The following is an 18,360-nucleotide window of genomic DNA, read 5'->3' as shown; positions in this document are numbered from 1 at the left end:
TCTGCTGCAGCTGCCACTGCCACAGCTGCTCTGAGCCGCCTGCGTCGACGCTGCCAAAGGGCCACCTGCAGGGCAACGGCTCCCGCCACGGTGGCAAACATCGCTGGATGGTGCCCAAACATTATGATCTGCAGCAGGGAGGGGGTTACAACATGTTTAACGATGGCGCATTGACACCTCAACAGCCAGGTGCCATGGGATACATGTGTGCCCCGGTTGGCTGGTGTCGCTACAGACACGCAGGCACCCTGACCCTTGCCCACAGTATCCGTCCACTGCCCAGTTTTGCCCGGCCCTCCGCATTGTGCCACCGTGGGCTGGCATGTGTGTCACCTTGACCGTTCCCAGAGATGGTCTCCGTCAGCTGGATGTTGCGGCACCTATGGGGAGGGGGGGGGGGGGGGGGGGGGGGGGGGGGGGCTGGGCGCACCCAAGGTCAAAGCGTGGGGCCGCGCAGGATGGCGGCGCCAGTGGCCTTTACCCATCAGCACAACCTCAACTTGCAGGCCGGCTGGCATGTCGCTCCTGCGGAAAACCCTCCCCCACCCTCCCCGGAACATGGAGGCCCCCTGCCCCGAACCCCCCCCCCTCCCCCCCGAACATGGCTGCACCCTTCCCCCCCCCCGAACATGGCTGCACCCTTCCCCCCTCTCCTCCCCCCCCCCTCCGAACATGGCTGCATGTTCCCTCCCACACCTCTCCCCCCCCCGAGCATGGCAGCCCCCTTCCCCCCCCTCCTTCCCCCCCCTCTTCCCCCCCCTGAACATGGCTGCACCGTTCCCCCCTCCCCACCCCCCAGAGCATGGTGGCACCCTTCCCCAAAACCCCTCCCCGCACCCGCCATGGACGCCACAACATGCTGCCTCCGAAAACGCCGGCCGCTCACCGACTGGTTGACAAATTTATTTTGCAGGTGTGAACTGCAAGGTGCAGGTGGGACTTCGGCCCATCCAGGCCGCTGAATAGCGGGGGGGCCCGGAGAATCGCCAAACTTAGCACCTCGGGCGATTATCCGGGCGGCATGGTGCCGACCTCGACGACACCGTTCTCGCCGGTTGGGAGAATGGCGGAACAGCGTCGGACCGGCGTCGCGCGAAAATCCGGCGCGAACGGCGATTCTCCCAAACGGCGCAGCATGGGAGAATCCTGCCCAGAGTGTGTATGCCCGGAAGGCTGAAAGCTTTGATCTGCATTATTTACCTTCATTTTCATGTCTCATTGCCAGCTAAAAGCTTTCCGATTGACAGGTCAAGGCAGTTTCAAAGGGGAGATTCAGATTATTTATTTATGTCGCTCTGCAGGATCCATTCACCCATGGTGGCAGGTGTTTTCCTAACCACAGTTTTTTTATGAGTCTGCCTCTTTGTTCTCAAGTGTTGTGTTGGGAGGGTACTTACCATTTTGCCACCCCTTGGCCTTCAAGGTGCCATGTGATATGGGGGGACTGAAGAGGTCCTAGGGATGGGGGGCGGGGGGAGAATAAAAGAGATTATGGAGGGGGGGGTGCTTTCCAGCAATTAGGTTGGGGGGGCGGGGTGCCCGGCCAGAGATCCAGGGGTGGGAGTGGGACAGCTTTCTGAGGTTGCAGAGCCCTTTAAAAATGATGCTCTGATCTCAGGGGTGATCTGTCAGAGAGATTAGGTCCCACACTTCTCAGCTGCAGCACGGACTCCAGGGTGACATGGAAGGGCATGGAAAAGCTGATTTAGCATAAACATTTTCCCGAGTGCCATAGCATGGAACGTTGGGGTTGCTCCTCGCGCCAGCGGAAATCATTCTGGTTTTCCCGTCGGCGGGAGCACTCAGTCACGGTTCTGGAGAATCGGGCCATACCTAGTGTCGTTGCTACCACCGAGCTGAGCTTTCATGTTACCGAGGCGTCTTCTTGGAAAGGTACATGAAATTAGTTTTTACCTGTGCGGTGATGTTTTGGCTCATGGCCAACAGCACTGTACTCCATTAGAGGAAGTCGGTTGACATTAGCCTCTGCCACTAGTTGGAATGTAATGTTACTGTAGCATATTCCAGATAGCCAAGTGTTGAAAATTAATTTGCCTTTGAGAAAATCTGTTCAAAAAAAATTATAGACAATAAACAGCACAGTGCAGTTACATCACTGAATAAACATGATGTGGAGATGCAAGCGTTGGACATGGGGTGGGCACAGTAAGAAGTCTTACAACACCAGGTTAAAGTCCAACAGGTTTATTTGGAATTACAAGGTTTCGAAGCTAGATGAAGGAGCTATGCTCCGAAAGCTAGTGATTCCAAATAAACCTGTTGGACTTTAACCTGGTATCACGGAATAAACATTGTTAATATATAGATAGATTTAGACAAAGACCGGTTTCGCAAGGTTGTTCTGGTGACAGAGAATCCGTCAGTTGTCCATGGTTTTCCAAAAATCAGTGATGGTGAGAAATTTTCAGCTCACTTGGAAAATTGTTCCCAGTCCTCCAGCATGATATAACCATTATTAAGTGGCAGGTTAGTTAGGAACATATTGGAAAGGCGTTTTTCTATGTTCTTGTCATGCATTCCCCGCTACAGCAAGCAGATGAAAATAGTTTGTTGCTCAGCAACTGTTTACAGATCATTATCTCAAAGAAATAATTAGCATGGGAATAAACTGCTTCATGCTTGTGTTCTGAGTTAATTATATTTGCGCTGCAAGTTTAGAAACGATCCAATGAGACTTTGCACCAAAGCTAAAACTGTGGCATGTGAATTAGGTGCCAAGGTCCAAACTAATTGTAAGCAATTTACTTCTCCTGGGAATCTCACTCTGCTTCACTCCAGTTGTCAGATCAGGTTCCATCTCAGGCTGCATTACATACATACATTCCTATGTACAGACAAAAGAGGAGCAGAAGTAGGCCATTCGGCCCCTCGAGCCTGCTCCACCACTTGACAAGATCATGGCCGATCTGTTTGTGTTGAGTTCCACATTCCCATCTACACCGATGACCTTTAATTCATTCGCTTGCCTAACAAGAATCTATCCAGCTCCGCCTTAAAAATATCCCGTGACCCCTCCCCTAACTCCTTCTGAGGCAGAGAGTTTCAATGTTGCACAACGCGCAAAGAGAAAAGAAACCTCTTCAACTCTGTCCTAAAAGAGTGACCCCCAATTTCAAAACAGTGCCTCCTCATTCTGGACTCACCCACAAGGGGGAGCATCCTTTCAACGTTCGCCTTGTCAAGAACATTCAGGATCTTGCACCACACACTGTGAGTCTCAAGTGAAACAATGTCAAACTCCATGGGACCCAATTATAACTCCTTGCAAGGGGATGACACTTACATCAATTAAAATGTCACCTCATCATTCTAAATGGTTCCTTAATCGTTTACGGAACAATTGTGAACGAGATTCTCTGGCCTCCCTGTGGCATGTTTCTTGGTGGCGGGACGATCTCGCCATTGGCAGGTGGTGGGATTTTCTGAACAGCCGGAAGGCCTCACCCTGCATTTGATTGAGTCGAAAGCTTTATTCGAGAGAATTGAACATGTTGTAAAAGATAAGGGCCGTCAACCCTGCCTCACACCCTTGATGCTGGAAGCCTCATAAGGACTCACATCCTAACCCTCTGCGGGTACATAGGGTGGGATTCTCTGATCCTGAGGTTAAGTGTTGACGCCCTCGGAAACGCCGCAGGAGCAGCGATTCTGACCCCTACAGGGGGCCAGCACGGCCCTGGAGCACCCCACGCAGCTCCTGTGCCGATACTGGCCTCAAATGGGCGTCGCGGGTCTGCGCGTGCGCGCTGCGACCGGCGCCAATGTGCGCTGCGACCGGTGCGATTGCACGCATGCATGGTGGCTCCCTTCTCTGTGCCGACTCCGACGCAACATGGCGTAGGGCTACAGGGGCCGGTGTGGAGCAAAAGAGGACCCCAGCCAGAGAGGTCGGCCCGCCGATCGGAAGGCCCCGATCGCGGGCCAGGCCACAGTGGAGGCCCCCCCGGGGTCGGATCACCCCCCTCCCACCAGGCCGCCCCAAGATGGATACACGCCGAGGTCCCACCGGGTAAGACCACACGTGGACGGCGCCGGCGGGAATCCGCGCCAGCGCCGATTCTCCACTCTCCGGAGAATCGTCGGAGCAGCTGAAGATCCTTTGATCGTCGCCCCCAATCTTCAGGGACAAAAATATCCTTAGACTAACTCAGGGCTTAAAAGCAGGGGAATAACCTGGAAAATTCCTTTCCAAATGGGGATGCTCACGAAAAGGTCAGAAGTTAAGTTGAAAACCAAGGGGCCGGGGAGGGGGGAGTTAAATTATTTCCAGATCAGAGAAGGGGTTGAAGGCATATGGTAAATAAGGGAAGGTTTTGAAGGATCCATAATCCTTCTCCGATCACGGGGAAAACTTAAAGTTAAAGATAACTGATTTGCATTTCTCTCTGAAAACAAAGACTGTGAACAGATTTCTCTGTTCCGAAGTCTATGTGCTCCAGCCAGTGGAGAATTGGGACTGCTCACTGGTGGCGGTGGGAGCGGTACCCAGGTGCGAGTCACAGATCTCTGACATGAAATTATTTGCAGAACGGCAAGTGTATCGGATTTCTATCGCTTTCTGGCATGGACCCCCATTTGGAACAGATGCCTTGATCCCAAAGTCCAGCTGAAAGCTCCCCCCTCCTGCAGAGCAAATGTCAACCTCCCCCACTCTCTACCGACAAATCCTCATCAAGGCGACTCCTGGGTGACCCCCTCCCCACCGTGCACACGAGAGTGAACCATTCTCACCCCCCAAATCTCCTTCAGCCCCCCCTTCAGTCCTCTCCCTTCAGCCACCCCCCTTCAGCGCCCCTCCCTCAGTCTCCTTTTAGCTACACCCCTCAGCCACAATCCTTCAGTCCCCACTCCCTGGCACTGACAACCGAGCAGTGATCTCTAGCCTGGCAAGATGGACCCTGAAGGGTGTCAAGGGAGTCGTCCCATTGTTAATGTGCCCCTCTGTCACTGCTTGGCTGTAGAGGGGGATATCCAAAGGGTCCTAGGGTTTGGGTGGGCTTGGGCTGCAGGTGAAGGTTTGACCTGAGGACCGTCCCCCCGGGATGGGGGTCCCGTGTCTGGTCTACCCCTTGCAGCCCTGGGCAACCTGAAGATCACCCTTGGCATGGTGATCTCAGGGAGCCCTCTGCTCAACAGCATCATCTTGGTTTGACTTTTTAAACTCTGACGTGGCCTCCTCACCCTGAACTGCTCTGCCTGACAGCTGATGAGCAACCCAGGCAGTTCTGTGACGAGCAGTCCAGGCAGAAATACTTTCTCTTTACGAACACCTGTTCCCTCAGACAAAAGCCTTTAAAACAACAGCTGTTACAAGTGTCAGAGGCTTCCTAGAAAACCCTCAACACTTGAAAAGGCTTGCAATCCGCTGACAGCCTTTGAAATGCTAAGCATCTATTTAATTTCACAGAGCAGAACCTTTCACTAGCCTGTGATGTGCTTGTTTATTTATCTTTCCCTTCACGCTTGAATGCACCTCACTGATTCTAACCACAATATTTATAAATGCTCTTGTTATGTTTGACTGCTGCTGGCCACTTCAAAGCAGCTAAATGGTTTCACTTCCTCTTTTGTAACACCCACAGCCCAAGCCCACCCAACTCCCAGGGCCCTTGGAGAACGCCCCCTCTCCCCCACCCCCACTGCCCCTGATGCCGAGCAGCAACAGAGGGGCACATTCACAATGGGATGACTCCCTTGACCCCACCCCCCTTCGGTGTCCACTGCTCCAAGGCTGTGCTTGGCCATACTTTCACCATAAAATACCCAATGGAAGGTATTGGTCCAACAAGAATGAGTCATTCAATTACAATGTCTTTCTATATACCTTTGGATCAAAATCCACAATTAACTAAAGAAAATTTGGTTATCTATTACAAACACAATGATGGAAATCAGGGATTTTTTTTTACCTTTGTGGAATGATGATCGATAATAATTGCCTTCAAAGTAGCTTAATTTTAATCTTGAGAAAAAGTTGGTGGTCTGCTTTGGGTATTGAATATCAAACAAGACTCCAGTTTGTGGGGATTGCTTGTAGTCATATATAGCCACACTGTTGACTGGGAGTGGTTCTAGTAAAGACAGAGGAAGGGTTACAATTAAACTATTGTAATACATAAGTTGATGAGCAGCAAGGTATTTCCAATGGAGACAAATTTCATCAAGTGAGAGGGCTGCCATAAGGGAATCCAGAACGGTTTTTTGTTAAAAGTGACACCTAATGGAACAGGTTTATAATACAGGTTTATATATAAAACAATCACGACTGAACTCATTTTGTAGCTATAAACCACTTTCCCAACCTGCAAACTCTACTACCCAGTGGAACAAGATCTGCAGATACATGGCAGCACCATCACCCGAAAGTTCCCACTCCAAGCCATAGGCCAACCTGAATTGGAAATATATTGCCGTTCCTTCACTGTCACTGGGTCAAAATTGTGGAATTACTTCCCTAGCAGGACTACTGGTGCCTCTAAACCACATGGGCCATAGCAGTTTAAGAAGGCAATCTTCTCAGAGACAATTAAGTGTCGGCAATAAATGCTGGCCTTACCAGTGATCTTCCCATCCCATGGGAACGTTTTTTAAAAAAATCTGAATATGAGACTGCTTTATCTGTGATTATAAAATTATCTTCTTTAGAAAGAGTAAATGATTAAACTTTGCAATCTATAAGATCATTCATGTACACGGTGGCACAGTGGTTAGCACTGCTGCCTCACAGCGCCAGGTCCCGGGTTCAGTTCCAGCCTTGGGTGACTGTGTGGAGTTTGCACTTTCTCCCCGTGTCTGCGTGGGTTTCCTCCGGGTGCTCCGATTTTCTCCCACAGTCCAAAGGCGTGCAGATTAGTTGGATTAGCCATGACCAATGGGCAGGGTTACGGGATAGGTCGGGGAGTGGGCAGGGAGTGGGCCTAGGTAGAGTGCTCTTTCAGAGGCTCTGTGCAGATTGGATGGGCTGAATGGCACCCTTCTGCACTATGGGGATTCTATGGATCTTAGATAACCCAAAACGTTTTACAGCCAATGAATTACTTTTGAAGTGTAGTCCCTGTTGTTCTGGAGGCAAGGCTCCACAAACAGCGAAGGGGTAAAGTTAATCTGTTTAATTATGTTGGTTAAGGGATAAATATTTTCCAGGTCACTGGGACAACTCCTGTGCTTGTCTGTGAATAGTGACATGGGGAGCTGGATTCTCCGCCCCCGTGTCAAAATCGCATTTGGCGCGGGGGCGGAGAATCGAAGTACCCGATGGAATCGGGCCCGGCGCCGCTCCGGCGATTCTCTGGGTCCCGATTATCTGCGCCTCCGCGAATTACGCCGCGCGGCTGGGAGGCCATTGCCAGAGGCCCGCCCAGCGATATTCTGCTCCCGACCGGGTAAGTGAATCGGGTTGGTTTTTTTCCAGGAAATTCGGGAGCGCAACGCCAGCGTTTTTATGCCGCCGTGGGGGCATAGCCCCATATTCGGAGAATCCAGCCTGGGGTCTTTCATGTCCACTGGAGGGTGTGACCACGAATGCTTCATGGGAAAAGCAGGATATCTGCCAATGCGATACTCCCTCATTTCTTCATTGGAGTGCAACCTCGATTGTGTTCAAATACTAGAGAGGGCTGGAATACATAGGCTTCTGTCTCTGAGGCAAAAATGTTGTTACTGCAAAGGCTGACATTAACGGTCAATTAATTCCATTCTCTTGTGTCAAGCAATCTCTTCTTTGATCTCTGTAAATGTCACTCTTCCAAAGTAATTGAATACACAGCTTTATCCTGTCTCTTTTGAAGAACATTTCCCTCTCTCTATATATATTGACCAGATCCTGGTTTCCACTTCCCTTCCCCTCATGGTATGGCCAAGATTTAGAAATTAGCTGTTGGAAAGCTACATATTCAAAACTATGACTTAACCATCGATGATAATATATTGCAACCCTGTGCTGCTGCACCATTTCAGTGTCATTTAAAAAAATGTCTGATTTTTCTCTTAAATATTGAAACAGTAGGGGGCGATCTTGAACCCGCACTCACAATCCGCGGGATCAGTGGCACGGGTGAAGAATCTCGTGAGAATCGAGAAACACGATTCTCGCCGAAGAGATTCCATTTCTCCATCCCTCACTGGCAACATCACAATGCCTCATTTTAATAAATTTTAGTGCATTTACATGCTTTAGCCGCCCCTCCCTGACAAATAGTGAATGTTCATACCTCGCCTACGGAAATGGTTTGGTCAGGCATGAGACAGTCAAGGGGATTGTCAAGAGGATCCCTCCAGGGGTGCAGACCTGGGGGGGGGGGGGCAACTGGAGAGCGATACGCCAATTTTCTATCTGAGCCTGACACTTTGCCAAATTCTGCAAACGTTCCACCCACAGTGTATTTTTCATGTGGTATATGAATGGCCCTGCCCCATACTCCTGTTCTCTGTAAAGGCAATTCTAAAATAATTAAATAGTTAGTGCATATCATGACAAGAGACAATGGGTGAAATCTTCATGGCAGCGGGATCTTCCAGTCCCTCTGACGGCGCACTCCCGCCATGGGATTCGCAGCGGCGTGGGTTGGGTTCAATGGGAAACCCCATTGACAGGGGTGTGACCAGGAAATCCAGGCGCCTCCCGCCACCAAGAAATACGCCGTGATGCACTACCCCCAATCCCATGCGCTTTAATTTTACACGCTAATCTTTTACGCGGGACTTTGTCAAAAGCCTTCTGAACATCCAAATACACATCTACTGGCCTCCTTCATCAATTCTACTAGTTACATAGGACGTGGTGCTGTCCATCATACCCCTTCCCGCCCCTCTCCCCCATCCCTCTGCCTTTCCCCTCCTCCGTTCACCATCCTCCTCCGCCCCCCATCCTCCTCCGCCCCCATTCACACTGTCCCAGGGTCTGTGTAACATTACTCCAAGGTGATGGGTCTCTTCAGCGCTGTCAGCGGGTCACTGTTGAGAGCAGGGGTATGATGATAACCCACAGAGAGTTGAGCGCTGGAGCTCCTCGTTCAAGGCCATAGTCTGACGCGTGCCCGGCTGCTGAATGCTTGCTCACACCCATCACCTGCATGTGATGTGTCGGGGTGGGGGGGGGGGAAAGAGGTCCAGGACCCCCCTAACAGGGTGGGTGGGGAAAGGGTGATAGGCCCGCATTGCTGAGCAAAGTGACAGAGACGTCATACTGAGCGAGGCCAACATACTTTAATGGTGTACAAATTTGTCCCCAACTGCCCCACTCTCCCGATGGTGCCGCTCTGCTCACTCCACCCGACCCCGAACCCCCCATGCACCCCCAGCACCCCATTTCCCTTTGTCTACGCCACCCCCCACCCTTGCCCTCTCAGTGATCCTCCACCTGCTTAGCACTCCGTGCTCTAGTACTACATTTTGGTGTGTCCCTAGAATGCACATCAGAAGTGGAGGCAGCCTGCTGTCTACCACATCCCATGGTCTGCGATGCCCCTGGCGGGTGTCCTCTGGGGGCTCTTGAGGCCGGAGAGTCTCAGCACATTGTCGGCGGCGCATGCCCCACCCGTGCCGCCCTGTTCCAGGCGCTGACTGCAAGATAAGCCGTTGTTAGGGGGTGGGTGTCGGGGGGGCTGGTGGCCGCCGTTTCCACGCCATAGGGTGGCTCCCGGTTGGCACCCAGCTCCCTCTCCGCCTGGTCAGTGCCCATAAGCCCTGGGGTTCGCCTCGGGACAGAGGGACAGCTGGATCGAGAGCCAGCTGCTCATGCGCCATCTAGCTCTGCCAGCCCTGGCGACTCCCCAATGTCTGCATCATGGTGCCAATGCCCTCGGCGATGCTCCTCAGTGACTGGGACACGTCCCCCAGTGACTGAGACATGCTCTGCAGTGTGTCGGCAATGCCCACCTGAGATGGGTGACCTCCCCAGCAACCGGGACATGCTCAGGGGTGCCTCGTCAATGGCCACCTGAGACTGTGGCATGCCCTGGAGGCCTCCGCTATGCCCGCCTGGGACTGAGACATGCTCTGCAGCACTTCTTGGAGGTTCACCTTGTACTGGGTCACATCCCCTAGCAACCCAGACCTGCTGTCAAGGTGCTCAGCCATGGCAGTCACCGACTGAGCCATAGCTTGGACACCTCCACTCATTCTGCTGATGTCATGCACCACTGCTGCCGCCACCCTAGACGTGTTGCCCTTGGAGCCACGCATTGCTTCTAGGGCTCCTCCAATCGGCTATGGACCTGTTCGAGTGTCCCTGACATCCCCCTCTAAGTCCCATGGCCGCATCCTATCATCTGCAACAGCTCCGGATAAACCTGTTCCAGAGCCTCAGCACCTGATTGGGCCCCAGCTGGGTCCCGGGATCCAGCAGATTTCTGATTGCTGTCTCGCCTGGGCATTCCTGCCTCCACCATGTGCATCAGCAACTGTGTGGTGCGCACCAGAATGTGCCTCAGAAGCCTGACCACTGGCGTTCACCGCGTCCAGCCTTCTCCGAATCGGGGTGCTGGTGTCCTCGGTGCCATGGTTGCAAGCGGAGTGGGGTCGGTTGTGCAGCAGCGGTTTTAGCGCTGCTGCCACTTGTTGGAGGGGGCTGGCGAGCGGGAGCCCAGGCGAATCAGACGGCGAAGCATGATTTGCAGTGTCAATCCGTGGGGCCTCAAGTGGACCAATTAATGTACGCCAGGCTGAGTGTTGAGAGGTTCATGGCAGTTTCCGCTTGCTACCACACTTAGAGACTTTTTCATTAAATCGCGCCCTCTGTCTTTTTATCTCCATTTATTTTTTGCTCGTTTTTGTTCTGTTTGTTTTTTCTCTGGTTGGCACAATTATGTAAAGTGTACCATATAATATATGAGTTGTGAAATACAAAATGTGAAAACCCAATAAAAACGTTTTCATAAAAATGATGCTCGTTTGGCCTCATTCTGCACTGTGTCAATTCTGTGATGACATCATATATACTAGCCTGTTGATACTGATCATGATTTTCACTGGTGGCTGACTGGAATAGCAAAGAGGTCCAGTGGGAAATATAAAAAACAATCACACAAGCAAGTATGCTTAAACCTCCGTAGGGAATTTTGCATAGGGCATTTCCTATAAATGGTTGGCTGGAATCATCAACATTCACTTGTGGATTTCCATATTTCAAAATGGAAAAATCTGAAGTAGTGAATATTAAATTCTTTATCAGAAAACAGCACAGGTATCAATACTGTATGTGTGAGGAATGCAAGCACAGGGACTGTAGTGGGAAGACATTGCATACTGATTAGGATCAACTATTTCAGGTTGAGTTGCATTACTGAATAATAATTGGTGCTAATTTGGGATGTTCAAATGTGATCTTAATTGCATGCAAGCAAAATATCACACTGCAACCTCCTGTCCCGGCACTACTGGATCAAGAAAGTAAATGGAATCTAGGAGTTGGTGAGGACAGTAACGTGCAGAGTCCGTTTAAAGATCTGGGGCGAAATTCTCCGGAAACGGCACGATGTCCGCCGACTGGCGCCCCAAACGGCACAAATCAGACGGGCATCGCGCCGCCCCAAAGGTGCGGATTGCTCCGCATCTTTGGGGGCCGAGCCTCAACATTGAGGGGCTAGGTCGGCGCCGGATGAATTTCCGCCCCGCCAGCTGGCGGAAAAGGCCTTTGGTGCCCCGCCAGCTGGCGCGGAAATGACATCTCCGGGCGGCGCATGCGCGGGAGCGTCAGCGGCCGCTGACAGCTTTCCCCGCATGTGCAGTGGAGGGAGTCTCTTCTGCCTCCGCCATGGTGGAGACCGTGGCGGAGACGGAAGGGAAAGAGTGCCCCCACGGCACAAGCCCGCCCGCGGATCGGTGGGCCCCGATCGCGGGCCAGGCCACCGTGGGGGCACCCCCCGGGGCCAGATCGCCCTGCGCCCCCCCCCCCCAGGACCCCGGAGCCCGCCCGCGCCGCCTTGTCCCGCCGGTAAGGTAAGTATCTTAATTTACGCCGGCGGGACAGGCATTTTAGCAGCGGGACTTCGGCCCATCCGGGCCGGAGAATCAAGCGGGGGGGCCCGCCAACCGGCGCGGCGCGATTCCCGCCCCCGCCGAATATCCGGTGCCGAGATTCCGGCATCCGGCGGGGGCGGGATTCACGCCAGCCTCCGGCGATTCTCCGACCCGGCGGGGGGTCGGAGAATTTCGCCCCTGCAACGTAAATATTCATCAAAACACCCCCCAGATTTTGTAAGTTCGAAATAGTATGAAATTAAATGAAAATCGCTTATTGTCACAAGTAGGCTTCAAATGAAGTTACTGTGAAAAGCCCCTAGTCGCCACATTCCGGTGCCTGGTACGGGAATTGAAACGTGCTGCTGACCTGCCTTGGTCTGCTTTAAAAGCCAGCGATTCAGCCCTGTGCTAAAGTATCCGTGTTATGGCCATGAATCTACTTGGAGTGGCAATTTAGGGTCGGTTTGCCACTGGCCACTTCTAGGCCGGCGCTTACTGCGGCTGTTGGTGACGGGCGAGTTTGGTGGCAAGATCGGAGAATCTCGCAAGAAGGCCCAAGTCGCGTTTCCCGACGGCGCGAATCCAGCAGACGATTATCCCCGCCCGGATCAATAGTGAGCTGTGTTTCCCACCATCAAGCGGAGCAAACATAATTTTAATAAACTTGCATCTCATTATTGTGACCACGTGCCGGAATCATTCCCCTACGTCAAAATTACCTCAAAAGTTGGCGTAACTTCAGAACAATGTGATTCACAACTGCCTTTAAAAGGGTGGGCACCTGGAGATATGAACCTTGAGTGGAATTCGGTGGAGACTGAACATAATTTAACGCAGTGCTTGTGAGGATCCTGTCAAAGAAGCGGTGCCATCGATTTAGGGGAGGGGGAGCAGACCATCACAGGCAAATGCCCAAATTGGCTTCTTTCCAGAAAGAGCCGCAATGCGATGGGGTGGGGGATGTTGATGGATGTGGCTGTGGGACTGAGGCAGCACCAAGGGAACCTCTCTGTAAGGGTTCCAATGTTGGGGGTGGATGGAGGTTACAAGGCAGCCCAGATTGAAGGACAGAAGCACATGACAGGGTGGGGAGGGGGGATGTATTCCTCCGCAGCTGAGATTGTTCAGTTCCGCTCCATTGACATGTTTGGAGTCTGGTGTTTGAAACAATTCTGCCCACTCAAAGATCAGAAGTTCGGACAGCACCATTAATTGCTCCTGACCTTTTAACTCCCTCGGGTACAGACTGTAAGTTAAGCTGAGGTTGCACAAAAATTGGGTGACTGGGAAAGTACCTTGTGAGAGTTGGGAATGGAATATTCACCGAGGGAGGCACTCACAACCCCTTACATTGTAGTTATTCAGACTTTGAGCAGTAACCCTGATGGCCCAAGCTAACCGCGCAGCCTTAAGAGTGCAGATTAGGATAATGCCTGCACCTGATCTGAGAACACAGGATGCACTCGAGCGGCCGAAGCATGCCACTTGGTCAAGTGGTGTGGAGCAGAGGTGTCTGGGGTTTTGTTAAAGTATCGAGTGAACTAAACACTGGCCATCAAAGTGGTGGCCAGGACACTCGGGAATGCATGATGGGGTCTTGAGACGCAGCTGGAGCTAACGAGGTCTTTGTGAGACATATGCTGACCTTTGTCTCTCTCTTTGATACCGGGGGCCGGTTTAGCTCATTTACCTGGACAGCTTGTCCGTGATGCAGAGCAAGGTCAGCAGAGAAGGTTCAATTTTCGTACTGATTATTCATGAAGGTCCTGCCTTCTCAACCTTGCCCCTCGCCTGAGGTGTGGAAATTCTCAAGTTAAATCATCACCAGTCAGCTCTCCCCCTATGGTCATCTGGGACTATGGCGACTTTACCTTTACCTCTTTGATACTGGAATGAGGAGCCCACCAAGAACATGGAGGCTGGTGATCTCACAATCTACTTGTGGTAAACCACTGTTGCACCTATATTAGGTGATGTAAGGTAGGACCTGTACTACAGGTGCGCCGGAAGCCCCTGCCCAGTAGGAGTATAAATATGCGTGTCCTCTATTCAGCCGCCATTTCACCAGCTGCTGTGGGAGGCCACACATCTTACTGCAATAAAGCCACAGTTGTATCCACACTGAGTCTTTGTGCACTTGATCATGCATCAATTTATTGCAGTAAGATTTTCTAGAAGATGGACCTCCGAATCAAACCACATCGCCTGCAGCTCGATCCGCAATCGAGCGATGCCAGAAAGGACTTTAATCACTGGCTAGTCTGCTTCGAGGCCTATATCAACTCAGCGACCACCCCTCTGACGGAGGCTCAGAAGATACAGATCCTGTACTCAAGGTTGAGCTCCAGCGTGTTTCCGCTGATACAGGACGCACCGAACTACACAGATGCCATGGCGCTCCTCAAAGAAAACTTCACACAGAAAGCGAACACACTCTTTGCCACTTGCTCTCAACTCCCTGGTAAATCCATAGAAGACTTCTGTCGGGCCCTAATCCCACTCGCCCGGGACTGTGACTGTCAGGCTGTTACGGCCACCGAACATTCTAACCTTCTTATGCGCGATGCTTTTGTAACGGGGATTGGGTCGGACCTCATTCACCAAAGGCATCTTGAAGGGGCCACGCTCGACCTAACGGGGACTAAGAAGCTAGCACTCTCCATGACAGTCACCTCACGCAATGCTCAGGCCTACCCCTCCGGCCATGCGGCCCACCCCTCCTATCCCTCGTGGACCCTACAAACGGCCCCCAGCCGGGGCTTTACCTAGCCAATCCGCGCACCCCGGGGGTCCCCGATGTTACTTCTGCGGCCAGCAGAAGCACCCTCGCCAACGCTGCCCGGCCCGCGCTGCCATTTGCAAGGCTTGCAGCAAAAAGGGCCCGTGCAGTCGCCGCTATCACCCCCTCCCCCCGACTCACACACAATGGGTGCCGCCATCTTTGTCCCGGACCACGCACGGCCAGTGGGCGCCGCCATCTTCACCTACCCGGACCACGCCAGCCAGTGGGTGCCGCCATCTTCACCTCCAGGGGCCACGCGCAGCCAGTGGGCGCCGCCATTTGCACCTCCTGGGGCCGCGAGCGGCCAGTGGGCGCCGCCATCTTCCCCCCTCAGTCTATGTGCGGCCCACGGGCGCCGCCATCTTGTCCAGCCCCCGCAACGTGCGACCCATGGGCGCCGCCATTTTGTCCCCCGCAGGATCTTCAGGCGACGCCATCTTGTCTTCCCCACGGGGCATGGACGCCGACAACATTCCACGACTGGGCCCCCCACGCTCTCCATCTTCGGACACCAGCGACGACCAACCGCAGCTCGCCTCAATGAAGCTCGACCTGTCTCGTCCACACAACCTGGCCAACGCTTCGACTACAGTGAAAGTCAACGGCCACGTGACCTCTTGCCTGCTGGACCCCTGGAGCACCGAAAGCTTCATCCACCCGGATACGGTAAGGCGCTGCTCCCTCGCAGTCCACCCCGCCAATCAAAGAATCTCCCTGGCCTCCGGATCCCATTCCGTCCCGATCCGGGGGTTCTGCACGGTCCAGGGCGTAGAATTCAGCGGCTTCCGCCTCTACATCCTTCCTAATCTCTGCGCTGCACTACTATTAGGCCTGGAGTTACAGTGCAATCTCCAGAGCCTCACCCTCAAATTCAGCGGGCCCCTACCACCCCTCACTGTGTGCGGCCTCGCGACCCTAAAGGTCGACCCACCCTCCCTCTTCGCCAATCTAACTTCGGATTGCAAACCCGTTGCCACCAGGAGCACACGGTACAGCACCCAGGACAAGACCTTCTTCAGGTCCGAGGTCCAGCGGCTGCTTCGGGAAGGCATCATCGAGGCCAGCAACAGCCCCTGGAGAGCTCAAGTGGTAGTCGTTAAAACTGGGGAGAAGCAGCGAATGGTCGTTGACGACAGCCAGATCATTAATCAGTACACGCAGCTCGACACGTACCCCCTCACACGCATATCTGATATGGTCAATCAGATTGCACAGTACCGGGTCTTCTCAACGGTAGACCTCAAATCCGCCTACCACCAGCTCCCCATTCGTAAATCAGACCGTCCATACACTGCTTTCGAGGCGGACGGTCGGCTCTATCACTTCCTCAGGGTTCCCTTCGGCGTCACTAACGGGGTCTTGGTCTTCCAAAGGGAGATGGACCGAATGGTCGACCGGTACGGTTTGTGGGCCACCTTCCCGTACCTGGACAATGTCACCATCTGCGGCCATGACCAGCAGGACCACGACCCAACCTTGCTAAATTCCTCCGCACCGCCACTCTCCTCAACCTCACCTACAACAAGGAGAAGTGCGTGTTCAGCACAACCCGCTTAGCCATCCTCGTCTATGTGGTCCAGAACGGAGTTCTGGGGCCCGATCCTGACAGCATGCGGGAAGCTCATGGAGCTTCCCCTCCCCCACTGCCCCAAGGCCCTCAAACGCTGCCTGGGGTTCTTCTCCCACTACGCCCAGTGGGTCCCAAACTACGCGGACAAGGCCCGCCCACTCATTCAGTCCACCCACTTTCCCCTTCCGGCCGAGGCACAACAGGCCTTCACCCGTATCAGAGCTGATATAGACAAGGCCGGGATGCACTCAGTAGACGAGACACTGCCCTTTCAAGTAGAAAGTGACGCATCAGACGTCGCACTGGCTGCCACCCTCAATCAGGCAGGCAGACCCGTGGCATTCTTTTCCCGCACCCATCATGCCTCAGAAATTCGGCACTCGTCCGTCGTAAAAGAGGCCCAAGCTATCGTTGAAGCTGTGCGGCATTGGAGGCATTACCTGGCCGGCAGGAGATTCACTCTCCTCACTGACCAACGGTCGGTAGCCTTCATGTTCAACAACACGCAGTGGGGCAAGATAAAAAATGACAAAATCTTGCGGTGGAGAATCGAGCTCTCCACCTATAATTACGAGATTCTGTATCGCCCAGCAAACTCAACGAGCCCCCAGATGCCCTATCCCGAGGTACATGTGCCAGCGCACAAGTAGACCGACTCCGGACCCTACACGACAGCCTTTGTCACCTGGGGGTCACACGGTTGTACCATCTTGTCAAGGCTCGCAATTTGCCCTACTCCGTCGAGGAAGTACGGACAGTCACCAGGGACTGCCAGGTCTGTGCGGAGTGCAAGCCGCACTTCTACCGGCCGGACCGTGCACGCCTGGTGAAAGCCTCCCGCCCCTTTGAACGCCTCAGCGTCGATTTCAAAGGGCCCCTCCCCTCCACCAACCATAACAATTATATTCTCAGTGTGGTCGATGAGTACTCCAGGTTCCCCTTCGCCATCCCCTGCCCCGATATGACGTCTGCCACTGTCATCAAGGCCCTCAACACAATCTTCGCTCTGTTCGGCTTCCCCGCCTACATCCACAGTGACAGGGGATCCTCATTTATGAGCAATGAGCTGCGTCAGTTCCTGCTCAGCAGGGGTATCGCCTCCAGCAGGACGACCAGCTATAACCCCTGGGAAACGGGCAGGTAGAGAGGGAGAACGGGACGGTTTGGAGGGCCGTCCAACTGGCCCTACGGTCCAGGAACCTCCCAGCCTCTCGCTGGCAGGAGGTCCTCCCTGATGCACTCCACTCCATTCGGTCACTACTGTGCACAGCTACGAATAACACACCTCATGAACGCCTTTTTGCCTTCCCCAGGAAGTCCACATCCGGGGTGTCGCTCCTGACTAGGCTCGCAGCTCCAGGACCGGTCCTGCTCTGTAGGCACATCCGACTCCACAAGGTGGACCCATTGGTGGATAGGGTGCACTTGCTCCACGCCAACCCCCAGTGTGCCTATGTGACGTACCCCGATGGCCGCCAAGATACGGTCTCCCTCAGGGACCTGGCACCAGCAGGTTCCCCACACATACACACTTCTCCGGGTTGGCGCCACCCTCCCCTCCCCCGGCGCTCCCACCATTAACCCCACCAGGACCATCCCTCCTTCCCCTGCCCACACAAGAGGATGAAGAGGATTTCGGCATGCTCCCTGGGTCACCCGACATCAGGCCAGCACCGACGCCGCCAGCATCGACATCGCCGCCACCGCCACGTCGCTCCCAGCGGAACGTCAAGGCACCAGACTGGTTGAACCTCTAACTGGCACCGGACTTTCAAAAGACACTTTTTTGGTCTCCTAATACAACACTGTACATAAATTCACTAATGTATATAGTTCTCCACCACCCCCACCGGACTCATTTTTAATGGGAGGTGAATGTGGTAAACCACTGTTGCGCCTGTATTAGGTGATGTAAGGAAGGACCTGTACTACAGGTTCGCCGGTAGCCCCTGCCTGCTGGCTCCGTTATGCGTGTCCTCTATTCAGCAGCCATTTCGCCGTGGGAGGCCACACATCTTTTGGAATA

General features: G+C 53.4%; 1 protein-coding gene across 3 annotated transcripts in view; it reads right to left on the bottom strand.

The window, feature by feature from the left end:
• Positions 1-18,360, bottom strand: part of ptpro (protein tyrosine phosphatase receptor type O) — a 273,680-nt gene that overhangs the window by 145,584 nt on the left and 109,736 nt on the right. For all 3 annotated transcript variants that reach the window (XM_072471710.1, XM_072471711.1, XM_072471712.1), the window contains 2 exons: positions 5,931-6,092; positions 1,915-2,067 (listed from right to left, as the gene is read on the bottom strand). In XM_072471710.1, coding sequence (XP_072327811.1) covers positions 1,915-2,067; positions 5,931-6,092 — 315 coding nt within the window. The remainder of the gene's footprint in view (positions 1-1,914; positions 2,068-5,930; positions 6,093-18,360) is intronic.

This window comes from Scyliorhinus torazame, chromosome 13, assembly GCF_047496885.1.
Source record: "Scyliorhinus torazame isolate Kashiwa2021f chromosome 13, sScyTor2.1, whole genome shotgun sequence".
NCBI classification, from domain to species: Eukaryota; Metazoa; Chordata; class Chondrichthyes; order Carcharhiniformes; family Scyliorhinidae; genus Scyliorhinus; species Scyliorhinus torazame.
The sequence above is the reverse complement of the archived record's forward strand: the minus strand, read 5'-3'. Positions and strand labels throughout refer to the sequence as shown.